Raw genomic sequence first — 21,524 nt, 5'->3', positions numbered from 1 at the left:
TCGTGGCACATACCCCATTCACCGAAACGTGTTCGTCATGCGGTCACGTGACAGAGCGCGCGAAATCCGGTTCTCTTTATGCGGAAGTGGCAAGGCGATACTGACGCAGATGCTGGGAAAAGTTTGTTACAGGTATGTTTTTTTGTTTTTGTTTGTTTTGCTGAAATGAATATCAACTGATCTAAAACCGAATGCAACTAAGTCGTCGAGCGAGTGAAACGGAGCCAACTACGGAATTGCTGAGTTGCGCTTGCCATGTTGAATGTGTTAGCCTAGATGCTAATATAGCCTAGCCTCCATCTCCATTCATTTGAATGTGTTCAGTGTGTCAGGTTAGCCTACCAAGTCGTGTTGTCATGCGATATTTCTTCAGTTTCTTGGGAACCCTTTAATATAAATAATATTCTATTTTTATATTGCACAATAATTGAACAATAAGCCACTGATAGTTATAATGCAGCTTGTGTTGTTTCTTTAGTTTTTGTCTTTTGAATGTTTGCTCATATGTGTGCACAGGATTATTAATGTGCCTGTTTTTATACAAGCCAGGTTTTATGGCAAGCTATGAGCCTAGTCTGGGCCTGAAATGTTGGAGACCGTTTGAACCATAACTGAACCTTCTCTGCTCTGTTAGGAGGCAAAAGTTGTCAAATGTTGGGCTGTGAATTATTGAACTGTGGTTGAAGCTTCTGCTTATTTCCTGTTCCACAAACACAATATTAATCAGAATATGTTTAGACTTGTGGGGCCCACAGAACATGTTATTGTAAAGACATTTTTTTTACTTGACTTGTGCCCCAGTTTGTGGGACGGGATGCATTGCGACGTCATGTGTGCATGTCATGTGTGAACACTCCGACATGCACTTGACATGTCGTTCAATATCCGTCAGCACCCCCTGCTGGTCTCTCACTTGACTTTTATGCAGGCAACTTGAATTCAGTTTCCACACAGTGATAGTGTGAATGGTTGCTTTCATGTTTTGCAAAATTTTGTTTATGTTAATGTCCTTTTGAGTGATCGTCCAGATGAACATCCATCCATCCACTATTTGTACAGCTAATCCTCACTGGGGTTGCGCATCTGTTGGAGTTTATCCCAGGTGACTTTTGGTGAGCGGCGAAGTATAAACCTTGAACCGGTCTAACAGGTGTGTGATAACTTGATGGGTCTTTATTGGATTTTAACTTGTAGGATCATAACAGCTTGTGTTCATATCATTGGTGGACGTAGTTTGAATCTGTTTTTGTCATCTGTAATTCTAATTTGCAGTCGGAATGAGCCACATTTGAGCTCATTTCCTCCTGTTAGGCCACACCCCCGACATGAGGTGGGAGCAGGTTTTTGTGCAGGCACGCCAGCGGATGTGTCAGTGTGGGCTGCCTGGCGCAATAGAAGACTCCCGAGTCGCTCGGCCGCACGCGCTCAATATGCAGAAGAACCTGCCGGGTGTTTCCTTTCATGCCGGGACGAAACCTGTCGGCGTATTCCTTCTCCTTGTTGCCCTGACCGAGCAACGGACTGTCGGTCAGAACCAACTCAGGTGCTGCGTTTGCTTCCTGTTTGTACCAAAAGATGTAGTCGTTGCTCCGCGAGGAGTCATAGCGGCAGTCCAGCGTCGCCGTTGTGCCCTCCACAGCGAGCACATCCTCTGCCGGCTGCTGCCCCGTTCGGTCACCGTTTCCTGTCGGAGGGCAACAAAAAGGTGGTTTAGACACCAGCTGAAAGCGGCGACGACCTCACATGACCTTACCAAGACTCCAAGCAGCCATCAGCACACACACGAGTGCACAATTCATGTTTGCGTTTGCAGTCTAAGTGAATGCTGGCTTTTGTCTGAGGAGGTGCAGCCTTCAATTTCCTGTTTCAGTGACATCGACGTGCACACTGCAAGACGCAGACGTGGGCGTTTCGTCAACATTGACGGAAAGGCCGTCAATGTTCCTTTTGTTGGCGATTGACGGCAATTTTTTAAATAATGACGAACTAAGCGTTGACGGAAAGCTCCTCCCCTCCAACAATAAAATCGTCAATGAGAGACACTCACTCAGGGGAGCCGTTCATTCGGGAGCCGTTCACGTAAAAGATCCGTGCAAAAGACTGGCTCTTTTATTTATTAAAAAAAAATACATTTTTAATAGCATTTTTTGGCAAATGGCAATGCGACCAGAAAGATATACATTGGCCCTAAAATCCAATTTTGACAGGTCCCCAACCACCAACCAATCAGACGTCGTTATTTTGAATTAATCCCCTAAAGACAGTTCAGTTTTGTTTTGTTTTTTCGTTTTTATGTTCCGCGTTTTACTGCTACTTTAAAATACTTCAAATGAAATACACACATTGCACATTGAATGCATTTTTCTAAATTAAATTGTCACCACAAGAATATTCACAAGCACACACTCGTATTCAAAATATTCGGAACAACCAACCAAGTTAAAAAAACAAAACAGTAGCATTTAGCATACATTAAGAATTTCAAGTCACATGTTAATATGTTGAATGTTGAGGGTAAAGTTCAATAATGCTACATCAATATTTGTAAATTACACATTTTACAGATGACATATATGTAGATGTGGCCTTTTATTTGTTTTTGCAAATGTCTCAAATGTAATCGAGATATTATATTGTACAGTTAACAAAAACACTCAAATGAAAATTATGCTGGCCTGTCACAAAAAAATAATACTGAAACAAATTCATGTTTTAAAACTGCCTTCGAATGAGAAAAGATGATCTGGTATCGACCTTCCAACGAGCACACATTCCACGCACGTAACGTGGTTAAAAAAACGTCACAAACGTGGCAAAACTAAATTAAAGTTGTTAACTTATCGATAGAACTGTCATCCTTTATTTTTTTTTTATGTATCCAAACTATTAATAAACACGTCAGATGATTGGTCACCGCGAGAAACTCTTGTGTTTACCACCGTCTCATTTTTCATCGATAAATGAAAAAATGAGACCGCTCACGATGTGGAGTTGATTTCAAACCGTGCTCGGATGTCTCCTCCAACGTGCGAAGTTGTATCGCGGCGACCTCGATTCAATTTGAGACATTTTGGGGACAAAATGTGACGAAAAGTGGCAGCGGTCGCCTCCGAATGATGCACAAGCGGTGAGCTTTGAAAGCTTTATTGAGAAAACGAGGCAATTTTCACGGACAAAAGTGAGCTGGGGCTAAAGTTTAGGAGGTCAACTATACTCCGAAATAAGAAATGTGGCGGTGGATTTGAATTCGTGGCGTGGTTTGGGGCTTCAACGTGCAAGAGAAAACGGCAAAAAAATCGCGTCCATTTTCGCTCGAGGAGGAAGATGAAAGAGCGGAAGCAGGATTGAGTCTCTGCGGTTCTCGTGAGCCGTATAAGTCCCGCCTCCTGCTTTCCGTCCGACAATTTGTCCCGAGCGAGGCGACCAGCGAGGAGCCATGGCAGGTACGGCACCAGCGAGCAAGCGGGTCACGCGCCAGTTGGCCGCGCCGCCGAAGACCAGCCACGGGAAGCCGCTGAGAACCAGCCCGAGGAGGCCGCCGGCCAAAAAGGCGAGCGGAGGAAATGGCCGCCGGCTCCCGGATCTGATCGTCGACATCATTTCGGAGGCCAAGGAACGCAAAGGCATGTCTGCGATCTCGCTCAAGAAAACTCTGGCGGCCAAAGGCACGAACGTGAAGGATACCAACAAGCGTATCAACACCACCCTGGTCAGCTTGGTGAGCAGGGGAATTCTGGTCCAGACTACGGGAGTCGGCGCTTCTGGCTCCTTCAAATTGGCCACGCAGTCCGCCGCCCGCAAGAAAGCGGCGGCCGCCGGCAGGGGGCGCACAGGTGGGAAGCTCCAGAAGAAAACCGTGCCCAAGAAGTCCAAGCCCAAAAAGAGGTCCAAGCCCAAAAAGAGGGCCAAGCCCAAAAAGAGGGCCAAGCCGAAAAAGAAGTCCAAGCCGAAAAAGAAGTCCAAGCCGAAAAAGAGGGCCAAGCCGAAAAGGAAGTCCACTCCTAAAAGGAAGTCCGCGCCAAAAAAGAAGTCTGCGCCGAAAAGGAGGACCAAGCCGGCAGCCAGGCCCAAGACGAAGGCACCCAAGCGCCCGAGGAAGAGGAGCAAACCCGTGGCGAAAAAATCTACTGCCAGGAAACAAACCAAGCGGAAGACCCAGAAAAAAACCAAGGGGTGAACAAGCTGAACACTTTTCACATCTTCAACCAGCCAAAGTTTAAGAGCCGCCACCACATCCACTTAAAAGAGAAATTTCTCAATCTTTTTATGACTCATTTGAAAAAATAAAGCCATAAATTGATGTACAATTCTACAAAATTGTTTCATATATTTATGTCTACATCAATCAAACTGCCACACTTAAGTAAAAGTACCAATTTTAAACTTTTACAAGGTTTTATTCAGAAATGTTTGTAATGAATTAATAATAAAAAGCGGCCAGTAAAAAAAAGACTGCACAAGGGTACAATGTTTTTTTTTATTTTATTTTATAAACACTTAATGCACAAAATATAACTGTTGGGTTGTCAATTCATAGACAAAGACACAAAGGAACACAGTTCAAAGGCAGGTTGCGCTTTTACATTCACTTTACAACTCCTTTGAAAAGCTAAATCTGGGGGGGGTCGTGGGCTCCTTTCACATTTTACCACCAAAGCTTTCATTGGCTTATTTCAAATTCCCGTCGTCCAATCGTTCGTCAGAAAAAAAAAAAAACCGCGCGCCCTCCAATCAACCAATCCGTGTCTGCCAACCTGCTCTAATAGTTGCGAGCTTACTGTGTTTACTGCCGCTTATTACCTCCATGCAGGTGCTGTCGGCTCCCTTTAGTGTTGTTCTGTTTACAAAACCAACACAAAATGGCAAAATACAGGCTGGGGGGTGTGGGGGTTTCGGACAAAATCACCACCACACGTTAAGCGAAGCCCAGATCTGTAAATTGAGAAGTAGTTTGTTTAAAACCTGTATTTCAAAAGTGCCTTTTCGAGAGTGAAACCAGCAGCCATTAAAGGCTGTACTATGTTGCTTGGTTTTGAGTCAGTGTTTAGAATTTGGTAGTTTGAAGGTCAACACTAGTTTCAGAAAGCAGTCTTTGATATGAGATTGATTAATTACAGCTTTCGATTGTGTAGGCCACGTGTGTTTGTCCGGCTCATTTGCTTGTTGGACAATCTGTTGTGTTGTTTGACATCTTTTGAAAGACTGGCCATATTATAAATGGGATATTCTGCCTTCTTTGTCATCTTCTCTCTCCATCCTCATCTCTTGTTCATATGTTGGATATGGATCATGTTTTAAGATTAATAGTGTAAATATAGTTTGAGTGGACTCTGTTGTCTTTGCAGCTTTGAGATGGGCAATACGATATTATCGATTAGGGGTGTGCCAAAAAATCGAGATTTTCATTTGTTAATCGAATCGATATTAATATCAATTATATTTTTTTTTATTGGAGTGCTGTGAAGATTTGGCGGTTTCGTTTGCCACATATTTTTGTGACCTATGTGGCTCATTGTCCACGTTAAAGCTGCTCAGTATGTAAATGAGGGGAAACCTTTTTTACATCGTCATATAAATGATATGACGAATCTGACAACAAGCTCGTTATATGAAACACGGCAGTGCAACATCTGTAAGTTGTTGCTCTACTAGAGTGAAGTGTGATGAGGGAATGTTTTTGTAACGAGAAAGTGGCGTTCGCGCCACTGTGGTCCTCACAGCACAGTAGTAAACTGCAGAGTCGTCAAGTGACGCGTCCTCGATGTGCAGGTGCATTCGTTTCCCGCCACTTCCCACGCTCGCCGACATTCCCGGCATGCCGCTAAGCAGTTTGTCGTTTCCCAAGTGGGAAAGCAGGAACTCGGGCGCTTGTCCAGGAAGTTGTTGGTACCACAAGAAATAATCCGAAGCGGTGGCCGTTCTGTCGTAATCGTACGACAGCGTCACCAGTCTGCCTAATGACGCCAACACGTCGCTCGTGACTGGCGCCAAACCGCCGCTGGTGCCTGCGGGGTGAGACGAAATGCGATTCAGCTTTCAGTTATATGACGAGTGACACTTCGGCACTCACCTGTCACCGTGACGACGAGCAGCAGCCAAACTGACAGCAGCAACATGCCGAACGAATTTCTTTCAACTCGGCTTCCACTTCTGCGCTCAAGCGCTTAAGTCACAATGCGGTCACGTGAATGAAGCTCCTCCCTGATTACGTCATTTGTAACCACGCCTCAAAACTGCCTTTTGACTTTTACTGTCGGAAAGTCACTGCCATGAAGTTATAAACATTCCTGGGGAGGGGAGCAAACACTTTACTACTCATTTTGCTACTTTTGGTTCATCTGACGTCATTTGCACTCTATCATTAGTAAGTAAGCACAAACTTACATCCGCTCACTGCCTTAGATTCCACTTCACGCCAAAAGTCATTAAAGAAATGTTAACGGTCAAAAGATGGAAAAAAGTACAAGGGTGTCATCTAGTGGTGAAACTTATGAATGCAACTTAAGATGAGTGACCAACTGGTGGCAACTTGGGGGACAAAATGTGTTTTTTTGTTTGTTTTTGTAATTCACCACCCCAATTTCATCGGATTTTCGTTTTCACGAGTAGCGATACAGTTTGACTTGTGGTGTCGCACGAAAGTAGCAAATGGGAAAAAAATTTTTTTTTTGCAACCCTTTTTTTTGCACCTTAAAAAATTGACAAAATCGAGGTCTTATGAAAGTGCATTATATGTATTTTTTTGTTTATTTATTTATTTATTTATTTTATCGTGTGCGTGTATGTATTTGGAAAAATTCCCTGGTGCTCTCTCCCTGAGTATTTTTTTTTTTTTCTTTGCCTTTCAACTTGAAAATTCAAGTCTTCATGTCAGCTTTACAAAATTGGCAAAAATCAACCCGATGTCATTGCTATTTTTTTATTTATTTTTTTGCCGCATGGGAATCTTGATATGTGTCTAGAAAGTTTCCTGTTGCTCCCGGATCCAAAAGTGTTTTTTTAAACAACTTGTAAAAAGTTTTGGAAACCGCAAGCAAAAGTGCGTATTCTGGCCGGAATCGCCATCTCGTCTTTGAAGTCGGCGGTTCCGACCATTCCACATCGACGGCGTATAACTTGGGGCGATAACATGACGTCAACTCTCTTACCAATTCATCAAGTTGAACTTTTGGAAGCACGAATGGAAAAGCTGTGCTTTTGTATTTTTATTTTCCCAAAACACAAAGACGCAAAGGAAATGAGAAGATGGCGGCGAGGTTGGAACTCTCTCGACTCGTGACGTGACGTGACGTGACGTGATCATGCGATCTGTGTGACAGGGCATCCTTCAGGCTGCTCCAAGAAGAGCGTCTGGAACACGTGCTTGTAGAAGTCCGGGTGGTAGAGGCAGGCCCGGTGGCAGTCTGGGCTGAAGTTGAACTCCAGAATCTGAGGAGTCATGAGTCGCTCACCTGCCGTGGATTTCAAACAAGACAGGTACACGTCCATTTCTCTCACTGGATTCAAATTGCATCATCCTTCTACAAGCAGTAAGAAAATGTAGAATGTTTTTTTTTTTTAATCAGTTTTCTAGTAATACTCAAGTAGCTGCAACTCTTTCTGATCGTAAATATTGCTTCCACTTGAAAATATACAACTTTTCAAAGCTAATAATAAAAAAAATAGATCAAATAGTTGCCATTGTCTTCCGTTCTCCACTTCAGCATGAGGTCGACAGCGTAAATTGCTCGGGAGGACGCGTATGAACAGATTCCATATGGGGCAGGCCGAGATGAAGCAGCCTGGAAGAGCCTCTTGAACGCTTCAAACAATTGGGCCTGAGAGAGGAAAAGAAAAGAATGATGATGATTACAAAAAACGTACTTGGCCACTGTGACTTTATTATTCAAATTTCAATCTTAAAAAAAAAAACTGCCTGATTCAGATGTAGCAGCTATTAGACCTGTTTTGTCAAGAAAATAGTTACCAAACAGTTGTTTGACCTTATTTGAGGACACATATTCAAATTTCCACATCCCATCATGAGAGTCCAATAACTTGAAGTCACTTACTTCCACTTCCTTCCATGTATATCGGGGGTACTGTTTTTCAAACATGGGGATGAACTCGTTATAGTGAACCTGGAGACAGAGATCGTCGTCGTCGTCGGTTCATTTGGATAGCAACTAATGTGACGACGAGAACGTAAACAATGAAAAAAAAATGGATCGAAAAGTACCTGCTTTAACTCCACCCCCTCTGTATAGTTCATGACAGTAAAATGTTTCTGGTAGTCATCAAAATGGTCCAGGGAGAACGGTCTGAAGAGGTTGAGGAAAAAATGTTTTGCTACGACATATACAGAATGTTTGCGTGATTTTTTTTGGTCATCTCAGACATAATTCGGCTCATAACTACATCAGTACGAGCATCTGATTTTCTCAATTGTGATTCTTGAATCTGGGCCTCTAATTATTACACATCACAAAATATGTATTTATTTTTTACATTCACTGTAAAATCATACGGTACCTGTTTGCAAAACGCAACCAGAAGACGTTGTAGGCAAAGAGACGCAGAGGGTTGACAGAGCGTAGCATCAACATGTAACGGATGTCAAACTTGACCAGTCCAACGTCCTCCCTCGCAAATAGCACCGGGTCCTCGATGTACTTGCACACTACCTGAAGTTCAAATAATAATAATAATAATCTTTATTAGGGATGTCACGATATGAAAATCGTCGTCGTCATGTTCACAATATTTAAAAGGAACACATCTGTTAAAAAAAAAAAAGAAGTCAGGTTGATTTCCATTTGTGCAGTTCTAGCACCCTCTAGTGGCTAGTTTATTAGTGCAATTACATTTTTTAGTCGGGATGTTTTGGCCTTCTATGTTTCAAATGTATGCTAATTGTCAGATGAAGGGGAACCGAATTTGCTTGTGAAGTGATCAATGTGTGCTTGCATTAGCAAGTAACTGCCTCAATATTTTTATTGGAGATTGTAGGTGCTTTATATGCATTGCAATTATGCACAAAAGCACAATATTGTGCTTTTTTTTTTTTTTTTTTTTAACAATAATGTGATCTTTTTTTAAATATCGCCAACGCCCCCACAATATCTTGATAATTATCATATCGTGACCTTCATATCGTAATATCGTATCGTGATGATTGGATATCATTACATCCCTAATCTTTATAGCCCAGTTGCCGTTCATCATGCAAATATGTAAGTTATGTGTTTCAATAGTCAGGATATTCATGGAAAGGTATAATTTTAACTTACATTTTTTTTTATATTTTATAAGGTCCTAAAATTCTAATTTTTACTTTGGACTAATAGTGTAATAATGTTTGATTTCTGAAGGGGAAAAAAAAAAAAAAAAGTGTTTCTTTCTGTATACAAAGAGTTTGGGCTAACAATACCTTTGGTGTACTCTCTCGCTGTCGGATGATGTAGTTGAGATTGTTGGTGATGTGCATGTCCATTCCGCGGGCCAAATTCCATGGCTTGCATATCCAGTGGTTATCTTGGCCACTAAAATCCAAAACAAATCTCAGGTTGGTTAGAACAATAAAAAACTAGCAAGCAAAAAAGATAACCATCTTTTTATTATTATTTGCCCGCGGTGAATTAAATATTCATTCACTAAGACGGTTCTGGTATTTATCTGGCTTTGTGAACCACTAACCTACGTGTGATGATGATGATGATGTTAGCACAAAGGGTAATAATGTTGTTGATAGTAAAAAAATAATAAAAAATAGCAACCTTTGTTGTCTCTCTTGGTAGTGCCTTATGAACTGCGGAAGTTCCGTCTGGAGGTTGAAAGTCTTGGGTACGACCTCGGAAGCAGCCTTCGCCCTCCGGGCCACGGCAGCGAGGCAATCCTTCACGGTGATCAGGTTTTCGCAGGGAAACTGGTTAAGCAGCACGTGAGGTCGCTCCACGCTCAGCTTTCTGTCAGAAAGGAAGACGTTTGCAACATTTTTTATGATTAACTCATTTGCTCCCAATAACGTGTAAATACGTTTTTTTTTAAATGTTTTAAGTGTCCCAAAGACGTATTTATACGTTTTTTTGTTTTTTTTTAAATTTTTTTATGCTAAAGCATACAGAAGGCTTTGATGCAGCCTCTCAGCTGCAAAGAACGGTTGCAGAAATGGTAGTTATTACACAAACGGCCAGCAGGTGGCAGCAGAGCAAAGGAGATCAACCAGGGCCATGTAGAAAAAAAAAGCTCAATTACTAACAATTTTGAATAGATTTGTGAAAACTGGTGAAACTTAGCTCTCTTCTAATGCTAATTGCTGCAAAACGGAAACAGATAGAAACATACTTTTTTTTTTTTTTTTCCTGATGAAAGAAGAGACTTGAATCGTTCTTTTGATAGGTTCCATGTTTTTCTAGCAATCGAACACAATATTCTGTGGGCCTTGCAAAATCAGTGAAAATCCAGTAAAACGGCCGGGAGCGAACGGGATTGCGAAATGTGAAAATGGCGGCGAGTGAATGAGTTAAGTATGTCGTTCCAAAGCAATTGCTGATTTGCAGTCTGAAGCAATAGACTCTTTTTGTAAGACCCTAAAATAATACAAGAAATCGTATGAAGTAAAATGCACTCTGTCATGCAGGAGTGTAACTCTTCTCCCAACCTGTAATCTTTGATGTGGTTATAGCCCCAAATGACGTCCGCCTCCTCCTCGTTCTCTGTCAGCTGGAAACGTACATGCTTCAAGTTGTTCATCACTTGGGATATTTCAGAGTACACCCTGGAAACAATGTTGGAAACGATAACAAAATCAAAAACTTGACATTTGCTGACATTAGAAGGATTGTCATCATGTTATGATACATACTTGAGTATTTTGTCCTTGGGTAGTGGTGAGGGCTGAATTTCCACAGGAAGTTGCTCTTTGTTCTCCTGAAAAACCATCTAGATGTCGCACGGACACAACGGTGAGAACACGTGCATTGAATAATAATGAAATGCAATTTGACCAAATAAGGAAATTATGCATTCACACAGGAATGGTCCCCACCTCGTAGTATGAATCTGCTGGCTCGGTGGTTTTTGGACAAACTCCTTGTAGATCAGCAGGTATCCATGGCAACAAACGGCACTGCCTAACTAGAGGGTCTGATTCACCGTATGCAAAGTCACGGGTTACTTCATCTGTGGAACGAAATAATTCCAAATGAGTAAAACATTTAGCTCCTGATTTTACGCTTACAATATTGCTTCAAATTGATAGTTTACAGTTAAAAAAAGAATAAATTAACTCATTTGCTCCCAATAACGTGTAAATGTTTTAATGTTCCAAGTGTCCCAAAGACGTATTTATACGTTTTTTGGGTTTTTTTTTTTAATGCTAGAGCAAACAGAAGGCTTTGATGCAGCCTCTCAACTGCAAAGAACGGTTGCAGAAATGGTAGTTATTACACAAACGGCCAGCAGGTGGCAGCAGAGCAAAGGAGATCAACCAGGGCCATGTAGAAAAAAAAGCTCAATTACTAACAATTTTGAATAGATTTGTGAAAACTGGTGAAACTTGGCTCTCTTCTAATGCTAATTGCTGCAAAACGGAAACAGATGAATTAAGATGCTTTGTGGAATATTCCCTATTTTTCCATTCCTAATGTGTGATGCGTAACGGGCGCGGGTGTTTGCCATCACCTCCCTCTTGCAGGTCTCTGAGCGGCCAGAGTACAGTGAAGGCTGCTTGGGCCTCGGCAAAGAAGAAGGGCGCCATGCCACAGCTTGGCCGGTCAGAGTGCCGCACTTGAGAACCAAACTCATCCATGATGTACCACACTGGAATCTTCTCCTCCGCGCACTGAACATCACAACAGATTAGGAATGGAGAAGAAGTGCATGTCATTCAACCCCACAATTAACATCCTCAGCCTCGTTATCGACAGTTTTCCTTCCACATACTGGCGGTGTCATTTTTTTTTTTTCCTGTACCCCTTGTGATAGTTGATAGGTCTGGTTGTACAGCCACATGTGCTCCATCACCAGCTCGACTCCGTCAGCATCGCTCTTCTTCCCGCTCAAGTCCAATCCCATGAGGGCGGCCATTCTGGGCAACAGGCCGGGAATCTGCTCCAGCTGCCGACGAGCGTGATCAACACGGTACGTCCAAGCGTGGTCCACCAGGAAAATACTGCAGACACACAAGGTGCATCGTGGGTAAATCTGGGTTTCAGTTAAAAGCTCATTCAAAAACGGCGCAGTTTCTTAAATAAGTTCTGCAAAAATAAAAACAAAAACCAACTCTCAAATAACATATCAAAGCAGTAACTGAAATCACTAACAGAAGTTGATAAAAATAAATAAATAAATAAATAAATAATGAAATTTACCCATTAAAAATCTGACTTTATTTTCAACTGTGGGTCATTTTTAATTATAAAAATAATTAATAATGATGCCCCGACAAGCTAATTTCAACACAGGGAAAAGACTGCATGATATTAGGAGAAGAAAAAAAAAGCCCAATGCATCTTTTACTCTATAATCTGTGTAATACTTCATATATTACAATATTGAAAAACATGTCTTTGGTTTATTGTTTTCAAAGGTTTTAATGACTTCAAGGAAAAAAGAAAAAAAATACTCTGGAGAGGGACAGTACTGCACTTATTGGACTGCAAAGTCCGTGGACTGTTATACAGTACCTGTTGTATTTGATTTGTGGATTTAAGTTTGTTTTATATATATATAACTTTTAATTTTTACTCCACAACACGACCACAATGTTTTCTTTAAACTTGTACACGAGAAATGCACCCCCAAACAACTAAAATTAATACAAAAAATAAACTAAAAGCATTTTTGGTAGAAAAAAGAAAAATATTAAAAACAAACCAGCTCTGAAAACGAATTAGCTGCATTTGGAAAAACAAAATAAAAAACTAAGTACAACCTAAAACTGTTATTTAAAAAAAAAAAAAAAAATCCAAAACTATAAGGGTCATCCCTTGGTCTTATTGCATAATCATTTGGAATGTGAATTTTGGCCATACCTTGTAGGCTGTGAAGCTTGCAGTCCACTCTTGCAGGTAACCACCACTTTGGAGTGCATCGTTGTTCCAGGCTTGTCCTCATCCATGCACTCAACATTCTTATCATCATCATCATCATCATCATCATTTTCTTGAATTCGCATGATTCCAAACACTTCGCCAGCATCGTAAATCTATCAGGAAAATAATAAAATATCACTCTTAGTGTAAACAATATGACACATTCCCTCACTGAGACGTCACCTTATCCTGGTGCAAGGATTTGTATGTAAAAAAAAAAAATAAAAAATACGCAGGGAAGCCCTTTTTCGATCAGCTGACGTGTTTCAGCTAAAAATATCGATGTGCTCCCTGTCAACTGTGCAGAATTACTGGGATGTTTCAAACCGTGTCACTTGCCCGAAAAACTGTATTTAAATAGCACATATAGAACATTATTCATGTGAAGAGGAGTGCGGGCTGTAGATTAGGTCATGTGCTTTAGTAATCAATTGTTTTTTAAATTAATTCATTGATATGGGCTGACGTTACCACGTGGTGCGGTACTTTACTGGGGCAACGAAAACTTAAACACTGACCTCGTTGGTGAGTTTATGGCGGAGGCTCCTCCAGTAGGTTTCAGGTATCCTTGACCCTTGCAATGCGTTGTGGTATAAAATTACGAAGGCTTTAAATTCTTCATCTTCGTCCCTTAAGGATTCGCCAGCAATTGTTGACATTTTTACAGCAATATCTATGTTCCCACTTTACTGGAACCCGGAAGTGAGTAGCATTATTTCCACCCATAGATACGAACTCGTAGACACGACGTGCCCCTTTTATGACGCGTAATAAACAAGGAGGGGCAATGTCGTCAGCGTGTGTGTACGTTAGGCGAGCTTCCGGGCTTGTATTGATGCATAATTGCTAACAGCCGAGCACATGTTTTAGCATAGACCAAAAAAAAAAAAAAAAAGTAAACTGCGTGAAAATTGGTTTGAAAATGTGCAAGCTAGGATATAATTTCAATGTAAATTGCCCCTTCAAACATGGCCGCCACGTAGGCACCTCAGTGTGAGCGCTTGACTGCTTGGCGGGCGTATCTAGGGTGCGTTCGGAACTATCCCCCATCTTGAACCGGGAGCACTCGGGGGACCTCTGTGTGTTTACTAGTTTTGGCCGCAATAAATTCATCATAACTCATCGAATTCTTTACTAAAATAAATAAAATAAGACGAGATGGCGAGAGAGCCGTCTGCGTTGATCTAACACAATGAGATCAACTGTATAGCTACTTCAGATCTGGTCACCCTTTAAGTCTTAAAAAAAAATGTTAAAATTACACTTTGGGAATTAAAATAAACTTCCAAAAATGTAATCCTGTCATTTAACTATTTTTGCTGTGTAGCAGTACAAAAAAAAAAAATACAAAGGTTGCTTTTCACCTAATTCACCTCTTTTGAACTTGAAAGTTGTGGACGGTCAATTAGCACTATTCAGTCTTGAAATATTTCTGTACAACATTTATGTGACGTTGACTTTTACTTTATTCCTGAAACTTTGCATGTTAGCCTTGACAAGTGCACTTGTGTCAAACAGCCAATTTCAAAATGCGTCAGTGCGCCCTCCAATGGACAAAATAAGCAACAACAGTTACTTTTATTTTATTAAATGCTAAAATTGCCCAGATGTGGAATTAGCGATTATGAGTATACTTTGTTGTCGTTTGTTATGGAATGTTTATTTTGTACATTTGTTGTTCACACAAAGGGAAATTTAGTTTAATGACAAACATGTTTCAGCCCCTGTTCATAAACAGAATATGTTTCTATTTTTGATTCGTTGTTTTAAATAAAATACTTAAGCTTCTAAAGTATTTGGTGAATGAACGAATGTTTATGTGGGTAGGGCCGACAGATAACGTCAGTGTATGTGACTTATTATACAGCTCATGATGGCCGACTTGGATGGGAAATATCTGATTTCTAATACCGGTGTATGTTTGTAATTAGCCTCAATCAGCAGAATATGCGCAGGTGCGCGCATCTTTGAGCCTTGCAAAAGGAACGATGAGACGCGCTACGTCACTTTTCTTGAATGTGATTCGCCCTGGCTGGAAGCTGTGAAGAAGCTCCGCAATCCACCATCGATCGCAGCATCCGATGCGTCGTCACTCGTTTCCATCCCAAAGTGACATTTAAGAGCTCAATTTGCCGTGCGATGGCAGACAGCGAAGTCAATACGCCAAGTACGCCGATTGAGTATGACAGCAAATACTTTGAGTTCGATGGGATTCGGTTGCCGCCTTTCTGCAGAGGGAAGATGGAGGAAATCGCCAACTTCTCCCTCAGAGGAAGCGACATATGGATTATTACCTACCCCAAATCAGGTAAACACGTCACCGGGCGTGCAACACTTGCAGTAATACAACAATTGCAAACGTCAGGATGTCCCCCAAAATTGACACTACACACTCTTTGGCCACATTACATCTATTTTGTTTCCCGTTTAAATAATGGCGTAAAAAAAAAGAAGAAAAATTCGAATGATTGAATTGTGTATGTTTTTGTTTGATTGTTTTAATTTGAACGTGTTTTGTTGTTTTAGGCACCAGTCTCCTTCAAGAGGTTGTTTATCTTGTGAGTCAAGGAGCCGACCCTGATGAAATTGGCCTTATGAACATTGATGAGCAGTTACCTGTCTTAGAGTACCCTCAACCAGGCTTGGACATCATTAAGGTCTTGTATTTCATTTCAAATCCGATTAGCATTGATTCTGCTTATCCGGGCTCAGCAAAGGCAGATGAATTGCATGCTTGGGAGTGTTTCTTCACTGCAAAAACCAGCTCAGGGGTTCACATCGGGCCTGTTTGATTCAAGTTTGTTGGTTTCTGAAGGGGGTTCACGTCAGGTAAACGGCACACGCATCATAAATGTTGCAGTCGCAGGGTTGAATCCGTCGTCGTTGTTTTTTGTCCTTTTGTCCAACGTTTCTGTTGGGCACGCCCTCATTTTGCTGGGGCAATGGCAACATTCAAAATGTCCAGATTCACATTTACAAAGTCAAGCTTCATGTTTCTTCCCGCCAGCCCTAATTTTCTTTTCGGTTGTTTGAAAGGAAAAATGAACAAACTAAACTAAAACTTCCAATGGTCACAAAATAACCCCCTTTTTTTTTTTTTTTTTTAGGACTTTTCAATTCCATTTAGTCCAAGTTTCCAACCTGATATAAATGCTGCACTAAAATCCAATACGATTCAAATTGACACCTTTTTTTTTTTTTTTTTTACCACTTTAACACATTCATTGCCAGACCATCAAAAAAAAATGCATAATTTGACGTCTTTTTCCGTCAATGGCAGTGAATGAGTTAAACATGGTAAAAATCAATGAAGCAATTGTAAATTGTTGCTATAATGTACAACAGGGGTGTCCAAACTTTTTCATCTGAGGGCCTCAGACAGAAAAATAGAAAGCTGCAAGGGCCACTTTGATTTTTTTTAAGTTATTTATTAACACATTCATTGCCAGACCAGCAAAAAAAAATGCATAATTTGCCGTCTTTTTCCGTCAATGGCAGTGAATGAGTTAATAAGATTTGAATTTTTACCGTTACGAGCGTCACAAACCCGACTGAAATTTCAAGTGGGATCACATTAAACTAAAAACTATCAAGACTGTTCCTCTTCACAAGAATGTTTTCCATTCCTGCAGGAACTCACGTCCCCGCGTCTCATCAAAAGTCATCTCCCCTACCGATTCCTCCCCACAGGAATGCACGACGGAGAGGCTAAGGTCAGTTTTAGTTTGGTTTCTTCTTAGGTAAAATAAAAAAAATAAAAATGGACCCTCTTTCTTAGCTTATCATGCTGCAATCCAAAGACAGACCCGAAACCTCAACATCGTTGAATTTACCAAGTTGCATCAATCGGACTTTGCTGTTTGAATGAAAACTTTAGTCCAGTCGCTTTATAGAAATGAACAGTGAGATTCTTGCAGAGAGAAATGTGGCACTAAATTGTTCAGATGTAGATTTACTTTTTTTTTTTTTTTTTTTGAAATCATTTCAGTTGTCTGGAATTTTTGGGCCTGGCTTTAAAAATAAAACAAAAAACGAGAAGGCCAGATATGGACTGTGGCTTTCTTGCATGAGTCACAGCCCTTCCCAACTATCTGTAAGTACTGAGCGCCATCATTCCGTCAGTGGAATGGATTATTTAAGTCATAATAATTTTCCCATGTATTCTTTCAGATGCTTTTTACTCTGCGCCTTCCCTTCCCTTATCTTTCCTGCTCACTGGCTTTGTCTTGTGTAGTCTTTTTTTTTTTTTTTTTTTTTTTTGCATAAAAAGCGATCACTTGAGCCTCCTGTTGCATTTTCCTCCAAAATCAAAGTCATGGAATTAACTCTTTGGCTCCCAGCCATTTTCACATTTCGCAATCCCGTTCGCTCCCGACTGTTTTACTGGATTTTGACTGATTTTGCAAGGCCCACGGAATATTGTGTTCTATTGCTATAAAATCATGGGACCTATCAAAAGAAAGATTAAAGTCTCAGGAAAAAAAAGTATGTTTCTATCTGGTTCCGTTTTGCAGCAATTAGCATTAGAAGAGAGCTAAGTTTCATCAGTTTTCACAAATCGATTTAAAATTGTAAGTAATTTAGCTTTTTTTTTTTCAACATGGCCCTGGTTGATCTCCTTTGCTCTGCTGCCACCTGCTGGCCGTTTGTGTAATAACTACCATTTCTGCAACCGTTCTTTGCAGTTGAGAGGCTGAATCAAAGCCTTCTGTATGCTCTGTCTAGCATATATAAAAAAAACAACAAAAACGTATAAATACGTCTTTGGGACACTTAAAACATAAAAAAAACGTATTTAAACGTTATTGGGAGCAAATGAGTTATTAATCAGCTGGACTATCACTGTGATTGATAAAGGAATCTGCTTGTATAGATGGAACGTTTGTGGTCGAAGTGGAAGATGCCTGTCCACCCTTTTTTTGTCAAACAGCAAAATTGCTGTTTGGAGTTGGCAGTTTTGAGATTTTTTTTTTGCAAAATTCAGTTGCCATTGGCAATGGCATCACTATTAGACCCATCAAAGCTGGCAAAACGATGACAGCGGCGTGTCGTCAACGCTCGGACTCAAGCGACGAGAGCCCAATTGCAGACTGGACGTGATTTTCCGTGTTCCTTGACAAGATGGCAACCAATGTGGGCCAGTTGGCAGCTCACCCGGAAGAAATTCAGCTAATTAATGCTCATACACAGGATGACTGAAATGAAAGTTAGTTTGACCTAAAAGCATCTATTATGTTGACTAAACCTTGGCGAAGGCTTTTATCTCTTCCTGGATATTTTTACTGTTTTTGTTGTTTTTTTTTCCCTCCTAATCTTTCTACGCACTCTGACTCGCTTATCGTAAACTTTTGACTTGGAAGAAATCGTGAACTAATCCTGTGCAACTTTCTATCAATTGTCTAGAATTTTACTGGCATATTAAATAGAAATCAAGACATTGAACAATCCCAAAATAAAAAAAACAAAATGTAATGAAATTCCTCTTCTGTGGTTTCCCGCCAGATAATATACATGGCTCGTAACCCCAAAGACTTGGTCGTATCCTACTTTGAGTTCCATCGATCTCTTCGGACCATGAGCTACCGAGGAACCTTTCAGGAGTTCTGCCAGCGCTTCATGAATGACAAGCGTAACTTCGTTCGTTCGTTCGTTCGTTCGTTCTGTCGGCAAACTGGTGATATCGTTTGTTGTTGTTTTTTCCCTCTCTTCTTTGTAGTTGGTTATGGTTCCTGGTTCGAGCATGTTTTGGGATTTTGGGAACATCGTATGGACTCAAATGTTCTCTTCTTGAAATATGAGGACATGTACAAGGTAAAACTTTGCACGCTCATGTGCTAACAAAATGTGTTGACGGTGAGCTTACGTGAGGAGGATGGTCGTGGAAAATTTCATGCTACCGGTGATATCGAAAAAGGCATCAAATTTGAACAGTCGGGTTGTGTTCGCTTGCATCTCATCCATTTCCCGTGGTTATTTTGCGTACTCGTTTTAGGATCTTGGGGCGCTGGTGGAGCAGTTAGCCTGGTTCTTGGGGGTGTCTTGTGACAAGGTTCAGCACGAGGCGATGGTGGAAAGCTGCAACCAGCTCATTGAACAGTGCTGTAGTTCGGAGGCGCTGTCCATTTGCAGGGGTGAGTCCAATCAACAATTAACACAACGTTGAGTTATTAATCGGCTCTCTGCCTGATCTGCAGTTAATGATATTTTGTTCTTGCCGCTCGATGGCAAATCACTTTTCTTACTATTAACTCATTCACTCATTTTCACTTAAGTGTTTTCCTGGATTTTGACTGATTTTTCAAGGCCCGCGAAATATTATGTTCTATTGCTATAAAAATATGGAACATACCAAAAGAGAGATTAGAGTCTCTTCTATTATCAGGGGAAAAAAAAAAAAAGTATATTCCTGTCCGTTTCCGCTGTGCAGCAATTAGCAATAGAACATCGCTAAGTTTCATCGTTTTTCACAATTCTGTTTAGCACTGTGGGAAAACTGTTTTAACATGGCCTGGTTGATCTCTTATACTCTGCTGCCACTCAACCATTTTCTGCAGTAGAGAGACTGCATCAAAGCCTTCTCTATGCTCTGGCATAAAAAAAAAACAACAAAAAAAACGTATAAATACGTCTTTGGGACACTTAAAACATTTAAAATATGACGTATTTATACGTTTTTGGGAGCCAATGAGTTAATGTAATAAACAACTACCACTCCGCCTAACCTTCCCTCTCATCGTATATGCTGTGTGCAGGTCGTGTTGGTCTGTGGAAGGACGTCTTTACCGTGTCAATGAATGAAAAGTTTGATGCCGTGTACAGACAAAAGATGGGAAATTCCAACCTGAAGTTTGACTTCTGCCTTGGAGAAAGGCCAGTTCCCAGCCTTTAATCCACTTGAGTACAGTTCATGCTAAACCTTGTGCTCCTGTACATCTGTCCATTCACTGAATACGTTGCTGTGTTTACATATTTATGTCATCGAGCGACGTGAACTACAATTCGTGATTATCAGGTAAAAACAAAACAAAAACGCACATTTTTTCACATAACTGTGTATGAGTTGTTTAACTCATTCACTGCCAATCCAATTAAAGCAATCTTTGACGTCTATAGTCGTCAATGGCAGAGAATGAGTTAATTGTAAAAATTAGGGATGTTCGACACCACTTTTTTCCAGGCCGATACCGATACCAACTGCCGATACCAGTAGTACATTTTGACAAATTTAAAAAAATCACGAAAAGATATTTTTAAACAAAAATATTTCCTTTCATTTTGACAAAAACAAAAACAGCACAGTCACTCTTCAATAGTCTTAATAGGCTCAAAATAAAACACAAAAATGCTCTTTTAGTTTAAGATTGACAATATTGAAATATTTCCAAACCGGTGACGTTTTGGTGAAAAACTGCTGCAAGCTAGCTAGCGCCACTTACAGGCAAGGAGGACTCACTTCACGTCTTCCCCCTCTGCCATCGCTCGCTTGTACTCGTCTGCGTCACGAGTACTCGAGTACTTGGAAAAAAGGCTGCTATCGGCCCCATACCGATACCTGGTATCGATACTCGCCCATCCCTAGTAAAAAATGATGTATTTCGACCTACAATATTCCAGACAGTGTAGTATTACCCCTGTTAAGGATGATCTGCTTTCATTACTGTATATAGTCATTTATTTCATAAGTGATGGATTTACAACCTTCTAATTTTCCTGGATTTTTTATTTTTTTTAAAGGTATCCTTATGTTATAGTAAATTGAACCCGGTACCTGCTTCAAAATGCTGCTTGGGAGCTTGTATTGTTCTGCAAATATCAAGTGAGGGATGACTTTCATCGCGACTGTGTGTACTGAAAGCCAAAACTGGTTTGGTCGCCGTCACTGTTGACAAGTTGTTGTGATGCTAACTTGTGATAGCCAACAAACGATAGCAATTTCTTGCTGCTGTTGTGTTGTTTTTTTTGTGTGTGTGTTAGTATTGGTGACCAGTGGAAAGCGATGTCCAAAAGTTTCAATGGAAAAATAGTGAGTGTGAAGAGGAGCTGCCTAAAACTAAGTTATTATTTCTTAATAAAAAAAAAGTTGTAAATACATCCCTGCCTTGTGTCCTTGTGTTGTTTGCTAACAAGTACTCCCATTATAAAATGCACGCTTGTCCGTTTCATTTATAAAAAAAACATCCAAACAAAAAAAAAGAAGCTTTTTTTTATGGCAGCTTTGCCAATTTAAATGTACATCCATATATTTTTTTTTTTATATTTTTTTCCTTTTATTGCTGAAAGATAAGCGAGTGAATGTTTCACTCTTCATTGCGTTGACGTCACTCTTCCACTAGATGTCACTAATGTTGCTTTTGCTGAAGTACCAAAGAAGAAATTCTGTTTCAGCACAGTTTGAAGGAAAGCCTCAATGTTTTTGACCATTTTTCTATTCACTCACCTTGGACGTTTTTG

At 40.5% G+C, this 21,524-nt stretch overlaps 3 protein-coding genes and 2 gene segments (V, D, J or C); 2 read left to right on the top strand and 3 right to left on the bottom strand.

The window, feature by feature from the left end:
• Position 1: 1 nt before the first annotated feature.
• sult4a1 (sulfotransferase family 4A, member 1) lies at positions 2-21,164 on the top strand. Of its 5 annotated transcripts, XM_077501007.1 has the most exons (11): positions 2-132; positions 7,320-7,476; positions 11,675-12,120; positions 15,005-15,381; positions 15,600-15,730; positions 16,706-16,786; positions 17,062-17,166; positions 18,576-18,702; positions 18,790-18,884; positions 19,066-19,204; positions 19,826-21,164. In XM_077501007.1, the coding sequence occupies exons 4-11, from the start codon at positions 15,213-15,215 to the stop codon at positions 19,960-19,962; spliced, it is 984 nt and encodes a 327-aa protein (XP_077357133.1). In that variant the 5' UTR covers positions 2-132; positions 7,320-7,476; positions 11,675-12,120; positions 15,005-15,212; the 3' UTR covers positions 19,963-21,164. The 5 variants fall into 5 exon arrangements, with proteins under 5 accessions (XP_077357133.1, XP_077357135.1, XP_077357132.1 ...); XM_077501009.1 differs by lacking the exon at positions 17,062-17,166; XM_077501006.1 differs by having other exon boundaries at positions 18,576-18,884.
• On the bottom strand, positions 1,169-2,209 carry LOC144004085 (T cell receptor alpha variable 38-1-like). The segment is given in 2 exon segments: positions 1,169-1,684; positions 1,754-2,209. Coding segments are annotated over 2 exon segments (423 nt in total).
• On the top strand, positions 2,889-4,318 carry LOC144004079 (uncharacterized). Its single transcript, XM_077501011.1, has one exon. The coding sequence runs from the start codon at positions 3,437-3,439 to the stop codon at positions 4,175-4,177; it is 741 nt and encodes a 246-aa protein (XP_077357137.1). The 5' UTR covers positions 2,889-3,436; the 3' UTR covers positions 4,178-4,318.
• Positions 4,479-7,046, bottom strand: LOC144004084 (Ig kappa chain V-III region PC 2154-like). The segment is given in 2 exon segments: positions 4,479-6,005; positions 6,071-7,046. Coding segments are annotated over 2 exon segments (447 nt in total).
• On the bottom strand, positions 7,191-13,854 carry ttll12 (tubulin tyrosine ligase-like family, member 12). The gene is made up of 14 exons (XM_077500990.1): positions 13,592-13,854; positions 13,014-13,186; positions 11,953-12,151; positions 11,662-11,821; positions 11,027-11,160; positions 10,844-10,920; positions 10,640-10,756; positions 9,756-9,944; positions 9,410-9,521; positions 8,512-8,663; positions 8,219-8,300; positions 8,052-8,120; positions 7,679-7,817; positions 7,191-7,451 (listed from the first exon to the last, which is right to left on the bottom strand). The coding sequence occupies exons 1-14, from the start codon at positions 13,730-13,732 to the stop codon at positions 7,300-7,302; spliced, it is 1,896 nt and encodes a 631-aa protein (XP_077357116.1). The 5' UTR covers positions 13,733-13,854; the 3' UTR covers positions 7,191-7,299.
• Positions 21,165-21,524: the final 360 nt, after the last annotated feature.

This window comes from Festucalex cinctus, chromosome 16, assembly GCF_051991245.1.
Source record: "Festucalex cinctus isolate MCC-2025b chromosome 16, RoL_Fcin_1.0, whole genome shotgun sequence".
Taxonomy (NCBI): Eukaryota; Metazoa; Chordata; class Actinopteri; order Syngnathiformes; family Syngnathidae; genus Festucalex; species Festucalex cinctus.
The sequence above is the reverse complement of the archived record's forward strand: the minus strand, read 5'-3'. Positions and strand labels throughout refer to the sequence as shown.